We start from the raw sequence: 19,037 nt of genomic DNA on the forward strand, positions 1-19,037 counted from the left end.
CCCCCCCCCCCCCCCCCCCCCCGGGTCCTCAGCTTTGCCTTCTGAGCCAATCCTTGGGAGGCAGGGACGCTTCTCTTCTTCCAGTTCTTCTGTTCTCTAACCGTCCCCACACACCCCCGCCCCCGCCTCCGGTTACCTGCGGCCCCGGGAGACCAAGAAGAACCAGTGTCTGAGCCCAGGGGTGGACCCCACGCACTGGTGGTAGAGTTCATCTTAGTTGCTGGGAAGTGGATGTATTTCCCTTGTATCCACATAGCGGGTGGCCCTGCACTGCTGTCGTTCTGTCCTTGCATCTTTGGATGGTTAGTCGGGGGTCCGCCTGCTTTCTGGACTGAGTGGTCCAGATGGTCAAAGAATTCCTGAGGTTCTCCACAGTTCTCCGGTGGCTGCACCCTTACCGGCCCCTGTAACCCAGACAATTTGTTTACAGAAAGTTCAGGAGCCCTGGAAAGGACAAGGAATAAGACGACAGGAGGAAGAGAGAGAGAGGGTAAGACAATTTGGGGTTAATGGCTTTTCCAGTTTTGGGGGGCAAAGGGGTCATAATCAAATGGCCCTTTTGCGGACAGCGTGACAGAATTGTTCAAGTAATAGCAATTGTAATACTGGTGTTTGCTGCAGGAGAAAAATCAGCCTCTTCGTATTATCTTTTGAGGATACCCAGGAAGTTTTGTGCGAAAGTTGGCACTGTACCCCATCACCTTCCATGCCCACCAGTCCTCAACAAGAATGAGTTGTGAGATGCTCAAGTGAACTCACTAAGCAGTGTTGCACTGTGTCCAAAGGAGAAATTTATTCTGCTTTGGAGATAAATGGGCCCTAGTTGCCATTGTAGCCTTTGTGGCATAGCTAATGGAATGGCTTTCTCGTGTTTGGAACAAGCAGAACTGAGTTTAGAGTGGAGTTTGTATCCTTAACGTTGCATCAGTGTTTGGAGTGGACCTGGTGAGTGATTAGAATCTGTGGTGTGATGTTATTTGAATTTGACGTGGCAGGGTGAAGTTTGGGGGAAAAAAACTGATTCGTGGGTAGTTTGAAATAAAGTGGATAAAACTGTATGGAGTAGACTCCAGAAGTAGCTCTGGAAGAATTCAGAATATGAGGTTTGATGGTGATTGAGTTTTAGGTTGCCTGAGAATGACAATATATCAACCCAAGAGAGTTTGAGTTCAGAGCTTATAATCTTAGAGGTGTCTTCTGAGAACCAATTCCAGGCTGGTTTATAAAATTTATTCCCCATAGGCTTCTGAGCCGAGTTGGTGATTAAATATTAGGTGCATATTCCCTCTTCTCCAGACTTTTTTTTTTTTTTGGTTTGGTTTTTCTTTTCTGCCTCACAATGCGCAGGTCCGTCGGTTAATAGTGGAACGGGCAGGACAAGGGGAACCACTATGGCGTTCTCCCTGCAGGGTGCAGGTACAGTGGTCCAGTGGTGCCCAGGGTAGGAGGTGCTGGCTCAGATTGCCAGCTTTGTGGTGGTAGTGGTCCTGTTGGTCTCTTTGGGCATGGTGTGATGGTTTTTCCCAATAGAATTGGGATAAACCTGTTCTCAGTTATTTTGTACTTGGGAGAGTTCACAGTAGGAAGTCCCCAGATCCTATTGGGATGGACCTTCTCGAATGCCCTTAGGACCTGAGAAAAAGATTTGTTTCCTAACTGAGGAGAAATGGTCCTGTGTGTTTCCTCACTTCAAGTCCTTAGCTAATATTGCAACCTTTCTGCAGTTGTGCATTTTGGAACAGTTTTTTTCAATAGAGTGTCCAAGATCCATGTGTCAAGTTCTTTCCTTTTTTCTTTTTCTTAATAATTTTTTTAGTTTTGACTGCGTTGGGTCTTCGTTGCTGCGCGCAGGCTTTCTCTAGTTGCGGCGAGCGGGGGCTACTCTTTGTTGCAATGTGTGGGCTTCTCACTGCGGTGGCTTCTCTTGTCGCGGAGCACGGGCTCTAGGTGCGCGGGCTTCAGTAGTTGTGGCTCAAGGGCTCTAGAGCGCAGGCTCAGTAGTTGTGGTGCACGGGCTAAGTTGCTCCGCAGCATGTGGGATCTTCCCAGAGCAGGGCTTGAACCCGTGTCCCCTGCATTGGCAGGTGGATTCTTAAACACTGCACCACCAGGGAAGCCCCTCCAGTTCTTTCTGTAGTTGAATTTGAGTTGGTTGTTCTTTGCATCTCTCTTTCTTGTTAGTGCTTCTAGTTGGTGATTAGTAAGCTGCGGGCTATAGATCTGATACTTTTGGGTAGTTCCTTTATAATTATGTGGTCTCTATGTAATTTCTGCTAATTGTCACGAATAGTCCTCATCACATGGAAGTGTATCTCTAACTCTCCTCAGGAGTACTTTGAGCATTTTATTCTTTTTCTTCTGTGTGTTGTCTCCATCTCAATTCCATGTGCCTTATGAATTTTTTAGGGGTTTGATACTCTTCCATCCTCTACCCAAGTAGAAATTTAGGAGAGTCGTAAATTCCTCAGAGTCATTTACTGAGGTAGGGCCTAAACCTAGATTCTGGAAGCTTTGATTCCTCGGTCCATCCTCTGGCTACTAAATTGGGTTGGTGTATTTCATGATTTCCTAAAGGTTGGTTGTGTGATGAATGTTATTTTCTTGAGAAAAGAAAACCATGCTTTATTTTGGGGGGAAAAAATGTAAAAATTGTAAGTACCAGGAAAGAAGTGGTGGTCTTCAGTACTTCTACGAAAACTGCAATGCTGGAGGCAGTGATGTCTTTATCCCTGGATGGCCGGTAGCACTGGGGAAGGATGAACAGATGGACAGAGCTCTGGTGCAAGAGTTCAAGTCCTCCTATGTGTTTCATGGACATAACTTAATATTGTCTTTTTTCTTCACCTTCTCAGTCTTCCAAGATTTCTTTTGAGATTGGAAAAGGAGTATGTAGTTCCTGAACCTCTTGAAAGGAAAATGCTGTCCAACTTAATTATAGTAAATGTCCCTTCTTATTGGAGAACAGCAGAGGCATGGTGCGGTAGTAAAGTTGGAATTAGAACCCAGATTTTCAATCTGCCAACATCATCTTTCCACCTACTGTGTTCTTCCTTCTCTCCTGAGCTTTGGGGCTATAATAGAAGCCTGCCTCTTCCTTCCCAGTCTAGGGTGAACCCCTTCTGGTTTGTTTTTAATGTGTTGGCATAATCATCAAAACTGATGCTCTGTGGGGAGTTCCCTGGTGGCCTAGTGGTTAGGATTCGGTGTTGTCACTACCATGGTCTGGGTTCTATCCCTGGTCGAGGAACTGACATCCCGCAAGATATGCGGCGAGGCCAAAATATAAAACAAACAAAAGAAAACTGGCACTCTGTGTAGAGGTGAAGTTTCCCTGTAATATCATTGCTTTCTTCGGGTTTTAAGAATGTTCGTATGTGCGTACCTGGATGTCAGGATGGTTTGGTGGGCGTTCCTCCATGCGTAATAGAGAGTTGAAAGGAGAAGTGGTAAGACAACAGTTGGCAGGTATTTGAGTGAGCTGGTGCCAGGGCACCCTGTGACACAACCCCAGGGGGCGCCATTTACATCACATTCTGGCATCAGGACAGTGTTGACTCTTTCTCCGGTGTCATCCTGCAGGCGGATATTGCTTCCAGTTGGGCAAGCAGGGCTCCCCGTGCACCCCCTTTTGGGCTGATGTATTTATCAGGAGCCCACAGACACGTTTATCATTTCGTCCTGGGAGCGGCTGTGGTTCTGATCTTCACCTTTGTTCTTTTAGGAACCAAAGCAGAGTGAGAGATGGTATCCAGGGAGGTGGAGGGGCCTTTTCTTCTATTCGCCCCTTCTGGACAGTCTGGCCTTTTAATTCAGACCCCATCATTCTAAAATCAGTTATCTTGGTGGCCAGGTGAGGTTTCACTGGATGTGGACAGAGAATATCATCTTTTACTGCATTTTGCTGTCATTGAAAACTTCGTTTTTGGTGTTTGCTTTTTTTTTTTTTTTTTGGCAGCCATGCTGTGGCTTGTGGGATATTAGTTCCCTGACCAGGGATTGAACCTGGGCCCTTGGCAGTGAAAGTGTGGAATCCTAACCACCGGACCACCAAGGAATTCCCTGAAAACTTCATTGTTGAAAGCATTTATTGAGAACTACCTGAAAAGTATATAGTCTATTTCTGGAAATAGTCTAAATTTCGATTTGTGAATCAAGCCCCAGCATCAGAGAGCATGTACTTGAGTTGGTCTCTTGTAGGACCCTTTTCTAGCTTGCTCTTTGGTCCTGGGTTCAGATCCCTGTTCTGCTGTTTACTGTTTGCCTCCAGTTTCCTCATTTGAAGAATGGGTAACACAACATTATAAATCAACTATATTTCAGTAAAATGTTTTTTTAAAGAGAAAGAAAAAAGAAAAATAGGAATTGCACTCTCCTGCTTCATAGAATTGTTGTGGGATTAAATGGTGCGACGCTTGTAAAGCGCTCAGAACAGTACCTTGAACACAGTGGGCTCTTAATAGATGCTAATGGTGGTGGTGATACTGTCCTCCAAGTCACTTTGTGCCCCTCTGTAACAACCTACAGGCCATGTTTGACTCAGAAACTGCTTCCCCTGAGCCCCTGGCAGGACACTAAGAATGGATGTAGTTTGGGCATGGGGAGGAGCCTTGTTCGCCAGAATCCTGAGGACAGCCTTATTTTCAGGCTCTCAGTTCCTCCCTCCTAAATTTTCACATCCGTAATGCATTTACTTCCTTGTCTCTTTAGGGGGATATTATGATTAGATCCTCCTTTCCTTTACTCTCCAGCCTGATTCTCTACTGCATTTCCACCACAGCCGCCACCCTTGTCGATTTCATGCCTCTCAGCTAGAAGGTTAGAGGGATGGGGCTGTGGGTCCCTGTCGGAGCCCTTGGCTTGGCTTTCAGCGTCCGTATGCGAAGTCTGCTGCCACTCGGTTCACCAAGTATGGCATTGCCTACTGGGTGATGGGTCCTGTCTTAGAACCTGGGGGCAGTTCAGGATGTGGCCCCTGCCTCCCCCAAAGCTGGGCAAGATCGGATCCCCTTACACTGTGATCTCACTGTTTCTCAGCGTCCATTGCCTCCGGAGGGCCTAAGGCTCGAGGCCCTTTATAAAGCTGGCAGGGAGCTAGGTGGCACCTGTGTGGAGGGTGTCTGGTTTTACTGTGTTTATAACTTGGGAAGCAGGATTGGTCTGTGCCTGACCCTCAGGGCATTTAAAGTTGAGCCTCATTTGTATGAAGCTGTGGTAGCCACAGATTTGCTCCTCTACTTTGCTACTTTTGGGGAAAAATAGGCTGAAATTCAGTTCTGCTTCCCTTTATAGGTTTTATGAAAATTCAGAGTGTTGTTCAGTAGAGCAAAAAATGTGATGAGGCTTCTGGAGAAGGACCAGGAACTCCGTTACATTTAGAGTGAGATCTTTTGCTTCACCTCCTTTGCTGAAGAACTTTCCTGGTTTCCTTAGTCACTGCTTGAGACCCAGTTTCTCTGCCCATCTCTTAGAATCCCTGGTGTCCGCCTCCAGCGTGTCCTCAGTGGGACCATGTGTGTGACCAGGCTACAAGTCACAGCGTCCTGTGGTCCTTCTGCCCCTCCCGGAGCTTGGCCGCTCTCGGCCTGGAGCAGCACCGCGGTGTTAATGTTTATTCCCTCCCTTCCCCTTCCCACCTTGTCCTCTTCCCGCTTCCCCTGCCTCTGCCAGCCTGGATCTCTCCTGGTCCAGGCTTTTGGGAAGCTACTCTGGACCAATAGCCTGCAATTAAGCCTTGTTAGGAGAAGCGATCAGAGTATGAAAATGAGTGGTGGGATGCCTGCGTTCCGGACCCACCTGTGACTTGCAGCATGATTCTGAGGGATTCCTTTTCTTGCTCCTTATTCTTCCCTCCCCAGGTTTTAAGCTTACTTGTCATCCGTGTACAGAGGAGAACTTGAACTCTTAGAGGTATAGTGTTTGAGAACTACAGAGGAGTCTGGTAATGTGTGTGTGTTCTGACCCACCACTGTCCCTGTTCTAAATCCCTTTAGGTGGAGATCTGGGGTGCTGGTGCTGGAAACAGTCCCCCCCTTTTTTTTTTGGCTGTGCCATGTGGCTTGCAGGATCTTAGTCCCTCGACCAGGGATCGAACCCGAGGCCTCGGCAGTGAAAGCACAGAGTCCTAACCACTGGACCGCCAGGAAATTCCCTAGAACCCCTTTTAAAACTGGTAACTCCTAGGTTCTTACTGGTCAGTCCAGTGTGTGTGGTACCCAGTGCAGCATCACAGATGTTCTCAGACCTTGGTGGGATCCATGGGGCGTGGTCCTCAGATATCATCTGGTACCCCAAAGACCTTGATTCTGATTCTCGCCAATTTCATTCTTTAATTCTCTTGGACATTTTGTATTCTGTCCTAGAACCTTTTCAGGCTACAGGGAACTATAGACATGTCAGTTGGAACCCTTGAAATTGTTTATTTCAAGGAAGATGGATTTGAGGGGTGAAAGGAGAGGAACAATGACAGGTACCCTGGCTGTTTTCAGGCCGATCGGTGACCTGCTTTGTGTGGACCTTGGATCCGAGCCTTCCTCTCTCAGGCCTTCAATTTCTCTTTCTGTCAGCCAAAGAAAGAAATACCACTTCTGTTTATTTGGGGTACAGGAAACATTGTGTGGGTAAATGAGATGTGTGTACGTTCTTTCACCAGCATCTGAACTGGGATAGCCTCTGTTGGATGGGGATGTAGTGGTGAGTGGCTCTGACCAGAGGGACTAATATGCTAGATCCTGAGGCCTTGACTCCTCACTCCCAGCCCTGTGGGAAGAGACTCGGAGCTCCTCAGCGCCCCTTCGCCCTTGCTCAGCTGCTTCAGATGATTCCTGAGTGTGATGTGGTCTCGTTTCCTTCTTCAGGTAGAATGGAAGAATCTCACTTCAATTCTAACCCGTACTTCTGGCCTTCCATCCCCACGGTCTCAGGACAGGTACGTGGTGTTTGGTTTTTTGCTTCTGCTCCACTGGGTACTTTTTTCAGCTCTGAGTAGCAAGTCCTGTTACCGTGGACACTGAAGCAAGATAAATCCCATGCTGTTTCGCCAGGCCCCCCATCGTTGAGAATTACACAGTGTTTCTGTTCAGCTTCTCTCTGGAAGCACAGATATTAACCACCCGCCTTTTGATCCCCACAGAGGATAGACAGTGTGAGGTGCCGAGGGAGCAGACAGACTCGGGACTCTCCCTCAGAGGCCACTGTCCCGTTCCTTTTCTTTCAGATTGAGAACACGATGTTCATCAACAAGATGAAGGACCAGCTCTTGCCAGAGAAGGGCTGTGGGCTGGCTCCACCCCACTACCCCACCTTGCTGACAGTGCCTGCCTCGGTGTCCCTGCCCTCGGGCATCAGCATGGACACAGAGTCCAAGTCAGACCAGCTGACCCCACATAGCCAGGCATCCGTTACCCAGAATATCACGGTGGTCCCTGTGCCGTCGACAGGACTGATGACCGCTGGTGAGCACCCTCTGCTCTTCTCCAATCTGAGGTGTTGATCCTCCACGATCAGTACCCCAGGCTGGAGGGCGCCAAGGACATGGGGAGTGGGATATGTGTTTGATTACTCAATCAGATTTTTATTAAGTGCCTACTGTGTGCCTAGCAATGCGCTAGGCATTGTGGGCGATACAAAGAAGTAGAAGATGCGGTCCCTGCCTTTGAGGAGGTGACATTCTTTCCTTCTCTGAATCAAGGAGTCTCCTGTTCTCAGAGGTGGAGAAGAGAAGGGAGTCAATCAAGGGGTAAATCTCACTGTTACTGGGGGCGGGGTGGGGACAGGGGTTAGGAGACCATTGTCTTTCTACAGGGTTTGGGGTTTCCTGTATACTCTGGGCGGGGGGGCGGTGGTGAGGGGTTAAATAGACCATGATCTGGGGAAAATGACGTAGGACTAGGATCCGGACTGGGCAACATGACACCATCTCCTTTTTCTCACAATCCTAGGTCCCGGCTTGGTTATCACATCCCCCTCAGGCTCCCTCGTGACCACAGCCTCGTCAGCTCAGACCTTCCCCATTTCGGCTCCCATGATTGTCTCAGCTCTTCCCCCTGGCTCACAAGCCCTGCAGGTGGTCCCTGACCTCTCTAAGAAGGTAGCATCGACCCTAACAGAGGAAGGAGGCGGCGGTGGTGGCGGCGGCGGCACTGTGGCCGCTAAGCCCCCCCGGGGCCGAAAGAAGAAGCGGATGCTGGAATCGGGGCTTCCCGAGATGAACGACCCTTACGTCCTCTCCCCTGAGGATGACGATGACCATCAGAAAGACGGCAAGACCTACAGGTGAGGATCAGAGCCGGGCAGGGTGGGGTGCGGCTCTCTCAGCTTCCCTGCCCCCATCGGGCTCCGCGCTCCGGCAGCTTCCGCCTCGGATCCACGTGCATGTCAAGTGTTCTGTTGAGGGTTAGGACGGTGGAGCTTCTGGCCCTTCTCTGGCTCCTCTTCCCCAGGATGCAGACCCATTTCACCCCTTCCTTCTTTGAGGTCTTCAGCATTGACTTATTTTGGGGTGACGTAATGGAATTTCTTCCTTGTAATGAGGCTTTAGACTGGGTTTGAGACTCTTGTCTCCAGCTCCTTTTTGGTTTCTACATTTTCCATTCCTATTTTTTCAAGAAACATTTCTGGTAAGCCCCTAACCTTAACCAGTGTGCTATTCACCGGTTCTTGGGCCGTATTTGAGCATTGAGCCTGCCTGACCCTGCATGGTTGGGATGATGGGAGGGGTCTGTATAAAAAGGTGGAACGAATAGGATACCTCCCCTTCCCCCTGTGGAATATATGCTTGTGAGATGGCTGTTTTCTCACTTTCTCATTCATGGAAGTTCTTTTGATCCTCTACTTCCTTTAAGTCGTCCATTGCCGAAAAGCATTATAAGCATATTTGCATGTGGTACTATACAAAAATAATTACATATCTAAACTCCCTGCCCTTTGAAAGGTGGAAACCTTTTAATCCCCTTGAGAACCGTCAAGGGCCCTAGTGGGTTTGGGGAGTCTGGTCCCAGTGTACAGAGTGGAATAGCCACCGTCACAGCTTTGACACAGACAGGGGTAGATGTGCATGGCTGGGAGACTGGGTCTGTCCTTAGTGTACCGAGATGGGCAATGTTGTTCCCATTTTAGGAGCGAAGGGAACTGCGGCACAGGAAATGGACAGAGCCTTGGGCTCATGGATTCAGTTCCCGGCTCCACCACGAACTTGCTGTGTGACCCTGGGCAAGTCCTTTTCCCCTCTCTGGGCCTCAGTTTCCTCATCTGTAAAATGGGGAGAATTCTGTTTATGCCTCCCAGCTCTTGGGAGTTATATATCAAATGAGATTTGAAATGTTGGGAACTTCGAAAGAGATGAGAAATAGTCATCATGTAGCATTTACTTTTATGTGTTGTACACTTCTACCATGGAGAGTTCCGAGCGTTTAAATCCGTCTTTGTAAGTCAAAATGAGGGGAGTGTTGCTATGCAGAAAGTATTGAGCACTGCAGAATTCCAGCTCGTAATCTGAAAGTTCACTGCAGCTTTATTATTACAGGTGTACCCCACTTACACAGTAAAAGTGTTCCTGAGCAATGTTTACATCATATTATAAAGGTACTTGACAAGTTTGGTTCATTTAAAGGTATCATACATTCCATAAAATGAAAATCCCTTTTAAATTTATTTTGTAGAGATTTGGATTTTTATGTGTTGGCTTAAAGTGAGGTCATTGTGACTTGGAGCTACACCTGAACAAGACCGGTTGTTGCAGGAACGGTGGGGGGCTCCCTGACACTCTGTAGGGCCCTTCCCGTGGATCAGCGTCATCTGGTTCTGCCAAGGTTTCTCTCTCTTTGTCTTCCGGACCCACATTAAAGCTATTTCTGGACTTGCCACACTGTGCATGTGCAAAGAAATGTGAATGTACAATTGGAGGGCAGCCCTGATAGGATTTTCCACACACTACCTCCAGGTGACTAAAGAGAACTCTGAATTTAAGGGGGATTGATTATGTTATAGGTAAATGCAATTTCTTCACAAACTCAGAACTCTGAGGTCCCAAAGGAATCTTTTTAATCACGAGGAGTCCCCGTTTCGATACAGGTGTGGGTCAACTACATCCATTCCTGTGGTCTGTGGCATTTGACTGGGTATTAGGGGAACTGGGTTCTTTTTCTCTGGGCAAGTCAACTTATTTCTAGTAAAATTTGAAGACCAGTCATGGCCCTCATCTATCCTGTGGAAATGTTTTGAGGGAAAATCAGAGTATCTGAAAGTGTTTTTGAACATCTTAGGGGAAAAAGCGTTGATAATTCACTTCAAAGCGGTTACTGTAACCAAGGCCATTGCCTTGCAGGCCTCCGAGGGAGCACCCTTGTGGTGTCGGGTGTGAATGGTGCCCCTGGAGCTGTGCGCCCAGCGACACGGCCACTGCCCACTGCCACAGCTCTCCTAATCGGGTTTCTTTCCCAGCACCTGACATCTTGCATTAGGCTTGTACTTATTTGGCTTCTCTGTAGTTTTAGTGTTTAAACATTTCTGGCAGATGATAGGATGGTCCAGCTTCCCCCTGGATACCTCTAGTGTGAGGAGTCTTAAGGTTAGGTGAGAATGAGTCACTGTTCGCCCTTTGGCAAATTGCTTTACCTTTCTGAGCCTTTGTGCTCCTTTCTGTAGAACAGGGATAGTACTTGCCAGGTTGTTTTAAGGAGCGGAAACAATGTGTTTAAAGGACCTAATTGGAGCCCGGCAGTGTCAGGCACAACAACAGGTGGCACTTACTACTACCGTTATTACTGTGTTATTGTTATGTTATCCTTATTATACTCATACCTCTGGAGACAGCTCATGTTGTTGCCAGTCCATTATTGGTGAGTTTAAGTTTTGCAGATTCTTCCCTCGTTGAAAACTTTGAGGAAGAGGGTGATTTTCTCTTCTATAACTAATCTCAGGTTAAGGGGTGCAGTTATGTGTTCAGCATTCACAGGCAAACTAATGAGGTTTTGCTTGAGCTAAAATCATTCCACCTGTCTGAGAAATCTTAGCGGAGGGAAGCTGTTTTGTAACTCTAGTGCAGTTCCTCTCCAAGTGACACTGTGTCTAGTTTTCTAACCTCAGTTTTAGTGAAGTGTATAGCAGCATGAGCTCATTCAGCACTGGTGCTGCTGACCTTAATGCAGTTTTATTGTTAGCGAATGCTTGGCTTACCATTGACTCTCCTGGGTGTTTGCTGGCCCTTTGGGGGGCAGTTATTTATCTCTCCATTTTACAGACCAGAAAATTGAGGTCTAGATTGATGAGCAAGCCTGTAACTGAACCCTGAGTAGAGCCCCGGTGTCCAGACTTCTGTTGGCTGTGTCCTTTGGACCCTGCTAACTATAAACAGAACCTCCCACCCTCCCACACAATGGTTGGGCATCCCAGACAACAGCCAGGGGTTGGTAAACAGGTAATCGGATTTCTTTCAGAATTATCAAGTGACTAGAGAACTAGAAATTGGCCTCAATGATTGGATTTTTAATGGAAGCATTAACACAGGAACCATACGCCCAAGTAACAGTGGTCTCTTCTTCTCTGAGGAGCTCAGAGTTCTTTTTAGTCTGCATCTCAGTTATTCTCTGCATATTCTCTTGGGATCAGGAAAAAAGCAGAAGTCACCCTTCACCATCCTAAGCCCCTCCTAGAGAGAGACGTTGGGGGGGGACCCAGAGAAGAGGGACTTGCCCCAGTGGCCTGGCTTCAGCCCACATTGTGTGCTGGTGAGTTGTTTGAGTGATAGGGTTCCAGCTCACATATAGATAACTTTCGCCCAGTAAAGTCTGAATAATTGTGACTTATCTTGCCCACAGGCCTCCTTATTTGATATTGTTGGGCAGTATAAGAGCAGGAAGAAGGATTACCAGCTCAGATGATGCATGAAAGTGTATTCAGATGATACTGTTGTCAACCCGAAGTGCTGGCATTGAGCTAGGAGAGAGGAAAGGTTTAGCGGGGAGGCTCAGTATTTTGCCAGTCTTTTTTTTCTCCTTCATATTTGAGGGATACAACCCACTCCAGCAGTTACCTTGGCTCGTTGCAGAAGTAATTCTCACTTGATTGCCAGGGGGCCGGGGGCCGGGGGGAGTCGGTGGAACATCAGATCCAGAGCGGAGGCCGGACATGTGGTTTGGGAAAGCCCCCTCCAAATAACCCTGGTAATTCTTACCTCATCCCTCTAGAAATCACTGGCAAAAAGGAGAAAATCTGAGAGAAGACAGTTATCTGAGGAGACAGGAGAAAAGTCCTCTGAGGAATCTAGTCAGTTCGTCCTCATTGTCACCTCAGGAGCTTGAGGATTACCTGAGGGATGTACTTTCTCCACGGGAAACTGGGGAAAGGGGTTCTTTAGAAATCTGAAGTCAAGTTACAGGCAGAAGGAAGACAGAGGCTAGGTGATACTCCTGGTCCGGTGAAAGCCGTGTCAGCCCAGGGCCTGTAATAAGAGTTTCCTGTCTTACCTGGTTGAATTCTTGTTTATGTACACACTTAGGGAGTCCAGGCATTTCAGCAAACACTTATTAAATACTTGTGTTGGGCTGTATTAGAAGGGCAGACTGTAACGGTAGATAAAATAGAGCTCCTCCTCTCGAGGGCCTCGCGTTGTCGCTGGAATAGAAGAGAGATCAGATAGGTTGGCATCTTTGGAAGTGGAGGGGCGGGTTCAGCAACGCCCTCACGGTGGGCAGGGTCCTAACCGCTGCCCTCCCTTGGCCCAGGTGCCGGATGTGCTCCCTGACGTTCTACTCGAAGTCGGAGATGCAGATCCACTCCAAGTCACACACCGAGACCAAGCCCCACAAGTGCCCACACTGCTCCAAGACGTTCGCCAACAGCTCCTACCTGGCCCAGCACATCCGTATCCACTCGGGGGCCAAGCCCTACAGTTGTAACTTCTGTGAGAAGTCCTTCCGCCAGCTCTCTCACCTCCAGCAGCACACCCGGTAAGGCTGCTTTCAGTCTCCCCCCGACTCCCTGCCGTGGACCCCTCACCCCGAGGCCACGTGGCCCACGCCTCCTCTCTTCTCCACATGTTTTCTTTTGTCCCTTTCAACTCTGCCCTTTGGGAGCCTCGATTCTCTCCCACTGCTGTCTGTGAAAACTGAACTGCGTATCCCTGCAGCTTGGGGGTGGTGCCTGGAACATTGTGCTCTCCGGTCCCAAGGTCTGCAACGATTTATGTGGCTTCTCTCTGTGTCTGTGTTCGGAAATCTTCTGCAGAGCAGGCCCTGCTTTTACTATATGCGTCAGTTCAGAGCCAAGGTGTGCATTCAACCTCAGGTCCATGGGGGACAGGCGGTGTTGGTCTTTGTTCAAATTACTGTTTGGAAGCAGGGTGTCTGTGGTGAGTGTGTAACCTTGGCACAAAGCAGAGGGCTGACGAGACCGAAATCTTTAAGGTTACAGGAGCCAGGGGTGCAGCTCTTCATCATCTCACTGCCATTCTAGCCACCGACTTAAGATGAGCAGCAACCTAGATGTGGGTGTCCTCTTCACGAGCCTCTCCAGGCCGGCGCGGGTTTGTGGGGGAGGGAGGAAGGGGTGCTCTCATCCGTCAAGCAACATCATTTCACCCAGCGGAGAGCTGAGCCCGTGGTGTCGAACCGCTCCCTCCTCCCCCCTTCCCTCCTCTCCTCTCCGGCAGGATCCACTCCAAGATGCACACGGAGACCATCAAGCCCCACAAGTGCCCGCACTGCTCCAAGACCTTCGCCAACACCTCCTACCTGGCCCAGCACCTCCGTATCCACTCGGGGGCCAAGCCCTACAACTGTTCCTACTGCCAGAAGGCCTTCCGCCAGCTCTCCCACCTCCAGCAGCACACACGGTAAGGGAGAGTGGCGGGCTACTGCCCCCGCCCCGCTGGCATGCCCTCCCCACCCCCGCCCCGGACACACACAACAACCCGCATGCGGGGGGCGGGGGAGAGACCCGGCTGGAGGAGAGAGCTGGCCGGAGGAGAGCACAGCTGGCATCTGGGAGGAAGACCAAGCAAGACTGGAGACGCAAGTGGACGCTCAGAGAGCCTTTCTGGGGCAGAAGCAGCGCCGAGGAGACACAGTGACTGTGGGACATTCCCTGATCCGAGGGAGGAGGAAACTCACTGGGAGCAGAGCCGACGTTTCCTTCCCTCATTTCCCTCCCTGGAGACACCTGTGCACACATCCTGCAAGATTCTCGATGTCAAAGCAGGGCCATTTGGTCGGAGAAGACCATCCCTCTAGCCCTTAGGGCACCGATTATGAACGGGAGGAGGTATAATCAGACTTCAGCTGGGTACCAACTCAGCGACACCTACAGCACCAAGCAAGGCTCCGAGGGATGCCAGGGGTACAGGAGAGAACAAAGCGCAGCGTAAATGTTCACAGAGAACCGGCAAATGAGACGAAAATGCTCCTACTCCGTAAGGATGTGTACTTTGTCCCGTGAATCTGGAGTGGCTCAGAGGCGAGCCTGCCTCCTGGAAGAGCTGATGGTCTCCTTCAGTGGGATCTCAAGTTGAGCTGGAGTCCAGACTCCTGCTGGCTACAGGTCTCCTCTCCCGGCTGCTTCTGGAGGTGGCGATCCCTCTTAAAGTGGTCCGACAGCTTGCTTCTCGAAGAGGAGGAATCGGGCTTTCCTCACAAGGAGACGTGTCCTGCGAGGTTTTCAGGATTTCATACCCGGGATCTCGAAAAGCACCTGGTCACAGAGATGGTTCTGAAGTCCCTGCCAAGGAGCAGGGTTCTGCCAACCTTCAAGTCCTTGGCTCGTCTCAGCAGAGGGCCCTATAGTGTTTGGAAAGAGGTCAGATCAGTACTAAACTAGGCATTTCCTGCCGTTAGGGGCTGAGCTGGGAAAAGCCCCAAGGAGCTTCCACCAGCATCGATGTTGCTGCTGCCCTTCACAGTTCGCATAACTCTGTGCTTTTCTTTGACCCCAGAACTTGCTCTGGGATTGGTGTTAAGGCTGAAGGGGTAGTTTCTGGCTGTATGTTGGAGGCCAAGGGAGAAGTGTTATGTGTTTCTTTTTTCTCGCCGTGTGTTTATCTCACGTTTCTGAACTCTCGTGAGGGCCGGTGACTGTAGGAGCTGCCTTGGCTGCCAGATCGTGGCCTCCGCGCGCCTTGGCCGCCCAGCCCCCGGCCCTCCGCCAGCAGAGAGGAGCCCAGCTTGAGCGGAGTGGTGCGGGCAGCGAGCAGCAGTCGGGCCCGCTGGCCTGAGCCGGCGTCTCCTGGAGACCCACCCTGTGCTCCCAGAGGAGGCCTGTTAAGGCGCTGGTCCCCGAGCGGCCTTGCTGATGTCCTTCCCCTTTCTTCTTCTCTCGTCCCGTGCAGAATCCACACCGGGGATAGGCCGTACAAATGTGCACACCCGGGCTGCGAGAAAGCCTTCACACAGCTCTCCAACCTGCAGGTAGGTGCTCCACCCTCCACACGAGGCCTTGAGTCTAAGACTTGGGGTCACAGTGCCGTTTGACTAGTACAGTGGTTCTCAAACTTTTTCAGGCCGCTTTACGTTCTTAACAGTCACTGGGGAGCCCAAAGAGCTTTCGTTGATGTGGGTAACACCTAATTACGTAGACGTTATGAAACTGAAAAACTATTTAGTAATTTGTTTAAAAATAACAAACCCCATCGTACATTAACATAAATAACATATCTCTTAACCTCCCTCCCCGCAAAAAGCTTAGTGAGAAGAACGGCATTGCTTTTTGTTTATGCACGTTTCTCTAATGTCTGGCTTACTAGAAGATGGAGAGATTCTCTTATCTGCTGCGTTCAGTCTTTACGATATTACATGTCGTGTAATCTCTGTATAGTCATGAAAGAATGAGAGTGAAAAGGCAAGCGGTGTCTTATTATTATTATTATTTTGAAAATAGTTGTGACCTTGCGGGCCCCCTGAAAAGGTCTTGGTGTTCCCTGGCAGTTCCCATGCCTCCCTCTGAGAACCACTGGACTAGTGGGACCAGGCATAGCCGTCATTCTGACTTTAAGGATCCTGCAGGATGCTGCTTCCCTTAGCTGGTAGCGTCTGAAGTTTCATTTGAAGCAATTCCTGCTGCCTTCAGATGTAAGAGAACCCAGGAGGCCTGGCACCCAGCCCAGGGCTTTCCATTAAGGTCAAGGAGGCAGGAGGGCAGAGTGGTGCAGCCGTCCTGATTTCTCCTTGTTTTCTCAGTCCCACAGGCGGCAGCACAACAAAGATAAACCCTTCAAGTGCCACAACTGTCACCGGGCGTACACGGACGCGACCTCGCTGGAGGTGCACCTGTCCACGCACACAGTGAAGCATGCCAAGGTGTACACCTGCACCATCTGCAGCCGGGCGTACACGTCGGTGAGCACTCGGAGCCCCCCTCCCCCCCCGCAAGCGGCTTCACCCCGCCTTTCCGATAAAGAGCTGCCGCAGTGAATACACCCCATCCATCCCTTGCTCCACCTTGCCGGGATCAGTAAAGAGAGCAGAAATTGAACAGACGCAGAGCTGAGGAATTTGGGGGATGCCTGGTCCCTTAAGCCTGTAGCGATTGCTCAGTAGTGAGTCTTCATTTTACTTAGACACAGGATAAAAGAAAGCGTCTTGAAATTGTGAGAGACGAGAGATTTCAGTTAGATGTTTTCCATTAGACTCCAGAAAAAGGTGGTCAGGTTGTTCCATTCAGAGATCTTTGAGAAAGTGACAGCTTTCCCCGTGCCAGCTGAATGCCCACGGTTACCCTAAAGGTCCCCCCACCTTGTCCACGCGGTGCGAGCACTGAAAGTGGCTCATGGGGAGAACCCGCGTGGCTCCAGAGCACCTCTGTATAAGTGTCGTTCTGTTCAAGGTAACAGCCCAGGGTGCTGGTTACAGGGAGCTTCCTTCCTTCTCTTTCTTCCCTCAACCCCTCTTCCATCCCCCTCAGGAGACGTACCTGATGAAGCACATGCGCAAACACAACCCTCCTGATCTCCAGCAGCAGGTGCAGGCGGCGGCGGCGGCGGCGGCAGTGGCCCAGGCCCAGGCCCAGGCCCAGGCTCAAGCGCAGGCCCAAGCGCAGGCCCAGGCCCAGGCCTCCCAGGCTTCGCAGCAGCCACAGCAGCAGCCGCCACAGCCTCCGCACTTCCAGTCCCCGGGGGCGGCCCCCCAGGGCGGGGGTGGCGGGGACAGCAACCCCAATCCCCCGCCCCAGTGCTCCTTCGACCTGACCCCCTATAAGACGGCAGAGCACCACAAGGACATCTGCCTCACCGTCACCACCAGCACCATCCAGGTAGAGCACCTGGCCAGCTCGTAGAGACCTGTGCTGCCGTCCCCCGGGGAGAGGGGAAAGAGGCTCTGGTCCCTTCTTTCTCCAGCTCCTCTTGGTGGGAAAAGTCCTCTTCTTCCTTGACAGGCCACGGCTCCATCTCCTTGGGCCTCAGGCATGGCCTTCTCTCACAGGATACCATCCTTATTGTCTCAGCTCCTCTTCCGAAGGAACGTCAGCCCTCCTGAATGGCAGAGGAGTACTGAGCTGGTCGCGTAATCCAGCAGCCTCCCGCCTAAGCGTAGCTTTTAACATTGGGGGTTGGTGCTCAGGGGAGGGGTTTGCTATGACCTCATAGAGACTTTTCCAGCGTGGGCACTTACTCTCTCCTCACCCTCGTAATCCTCCAAGCTCGGGCTGACAGAGGACTAGAGGCTGGCACTCCCGGACGGCACAGAGGAGGGAGCCCTAAATGCAAGCAGCCTCCTGTTCTGTTCTTGCCTGCGAAAGAACAGAGCTTCCTCCCGTGCCCCTGTCCCTGGGAGCCGTTTTCTTCCCCTCATGATCTCACTTCACTTCCTACCTGATGCTGGAGGGAGGTCTGGGGCGGGTCAGACCCCCTTTATTTGTAAAGGGGCAAGGGCCGAGATGTGGTCCCCAAGGGGCCGGAGATCCCCAAAATGGCCGACGGTGGCTTAGAAGTGTGGGTTATGGTTTTCCTTGGAGCCTCTCCCCTTCTCTGCCAGCGGAGGCCTTGTGCTCAGTCTCCCCGTCCCCAACCTAAGGAGCTGCGGGTTCTTTATGAAACCCCACGATAAGGGGGCTGCAGAGAAGGGAGAGTTCGGGGCAGATGCAAGGACTGGACTTAGCTCCCTAGGTGCCGCGGTCAGTTGCCGGACACGGATTTATATATAAATATATATATATAAATATATATATACCCACTCATCACGGCCATTTTTGTTGTAACCATTTCTGTGTTTATAAATGCATTATCTCTGAGAATTTTCATATTTGATGTTTATTTTTGTCCCTTTTGTTTTTCTCCACCCTGTCTTCTGGCCAATGGCATTTTTATTTCCTTTCGTCTTTTTTTTTTTTTTTTAAATCATGGCAGATTTCAGAGAAAAGAGAAAATGGAAAAAAAAATCAGGAAACCAGTTGTTATAAAGTAATTTAAAATGAGGAAAAAAAGAAAAACTTATGTACAAAACCAAGGGGTGTTTTTAGAACCTTGTATAGAAATAAATTCGTGTAAAAGGATCAGAGGCAGTGGAGCTACTGATGTGAGTATAAGCGTGGGAAACAGCTACTTGGGGAGACGTTCAAGGCCAGTACTAAGGATTTACAGTAGAGTGTGCGAACGGTAAGAACGAATGCTGTGTGATGGGGCCGTGTGTGTATCCCTAGCCATAGAAGGGCACAACTTTGAAATCTCTGAAGTGAAATCTTGGTTTATGAGGGTTCCTACATACAAATCCTGCTGTGAGGACTGTGTCGCCTAAGGTGTAAGAGCAGGGTTCAGTCGTGTGTTAACAAGATACCTCGAAGCTCTCCCTATCCAGGAAATGGAAGCACGGCCTCCTGGAAGGACCTGCACTGCTGCCAGAGCATCTGTGGGCTCAGTGCTAATTCCAGCTGGCATATCCTGTGTCACCTAAAACCAGAGGTTTCCAGTGGTGGAACCCATAACCGGGATTGAAGAATGAAACAGGACAGTTGTAGTGCTGAGGGGCAGAGCGTGGGCGGGAAACCTGGACTTCCGCCCTGGCTCTCCCATCAACCAGTGTCGGCCGCAATGCTTCTTCAGCTGTTAAATGAAGGGA

General features: G+C 50.1%; 1 protein-coding gene across 15 annotated transcripts; it reads left to right on the forward strand.

The window, feature by feature from the left end:
* The first annotated feature begins 6 nt into the window (after positions 1-6).
* On the forward strand, positions 7-18,474 carry ZNF384 (zinc finger protein 384). 15 transcript variants are annotated; one of them, XM_073789095.1, is made up of 13 exons: positions 7-302; positions 431-490; positions 6,855-6,925; positions 7,214-7,451; positions 7,688-7,735; positions 7,938-8,271; positions 9,115-9,207; positions 12,720-12,944; positions 13,646-13,828; positions 15,317-15,395; positions 16,164-16,322; positions 16,888-17,235; positions 17,359-18,474. In XM_073789095.1, the coding sequence occupies exons 3-13, from the start codon at positions 6,860-6,862 to the stop codon at positions 17,488-17,490; spliced, it is 1,905 nt and encodes a 634-aa protein (XP_073645196.1). In that variant the 5' UTR covers positions 7-302; positions 431-490; positions 6,855-6,859; the 3' UTR covers positions 17,491-18,474. The 15 variants fall into 15 exon arrangements, with proteins under 15 accessions (XP_073645196.1, XP_073645197.1, XP_073645195.1 ...); XM_073789096.1 differs by having other exon boundaries at positions 7-201; XM_073789094.1 differs by having other exon boundaries at positions 7-490.
* The last annotated feature ends 563 nt before the right edge of the window (positions 18,475-19,037 follow it).

The sequence above is a fragment of the Tursiops truncatus genome, chromosome 11 (assembly GCF_011762595.2).
Source record: "Tursiops truncatus isolate mTurTru1 chromosome 11, mTurTru1.mat.Y, whole genome shotgun sequence".
NCBI lineage: Eukaryota > Metazoa > Chordata > Mammalia > Artiodactyla > Delphinidae > Tursiops > Tursiops truncatus.

Bases quoted from the DNA above. Each gene is read 5' to 3' on its own strand.
- ZNF384 (XM_073789094.1), top strand. From the start codon at position 6,860: ATGGAAGAATCTCACTTCAATTCTAACCCGTACTTCTGGCCTTCCATC. The intron at 7,736-7,937 runs GTAAATCTCACT...TCACAATCCTAG, and splicing joins AGAAGGGAGTCAATCAAGGG to GTCCCGGCTTGGTTATCACA. The intron at 8,272-9,114 runs GTGAGGATCAGA...TTCCCATTTTAG, and splicing joins AAAGACGGCAAGACCTACAG to GAGCGAAGGGAACTGCGGCA.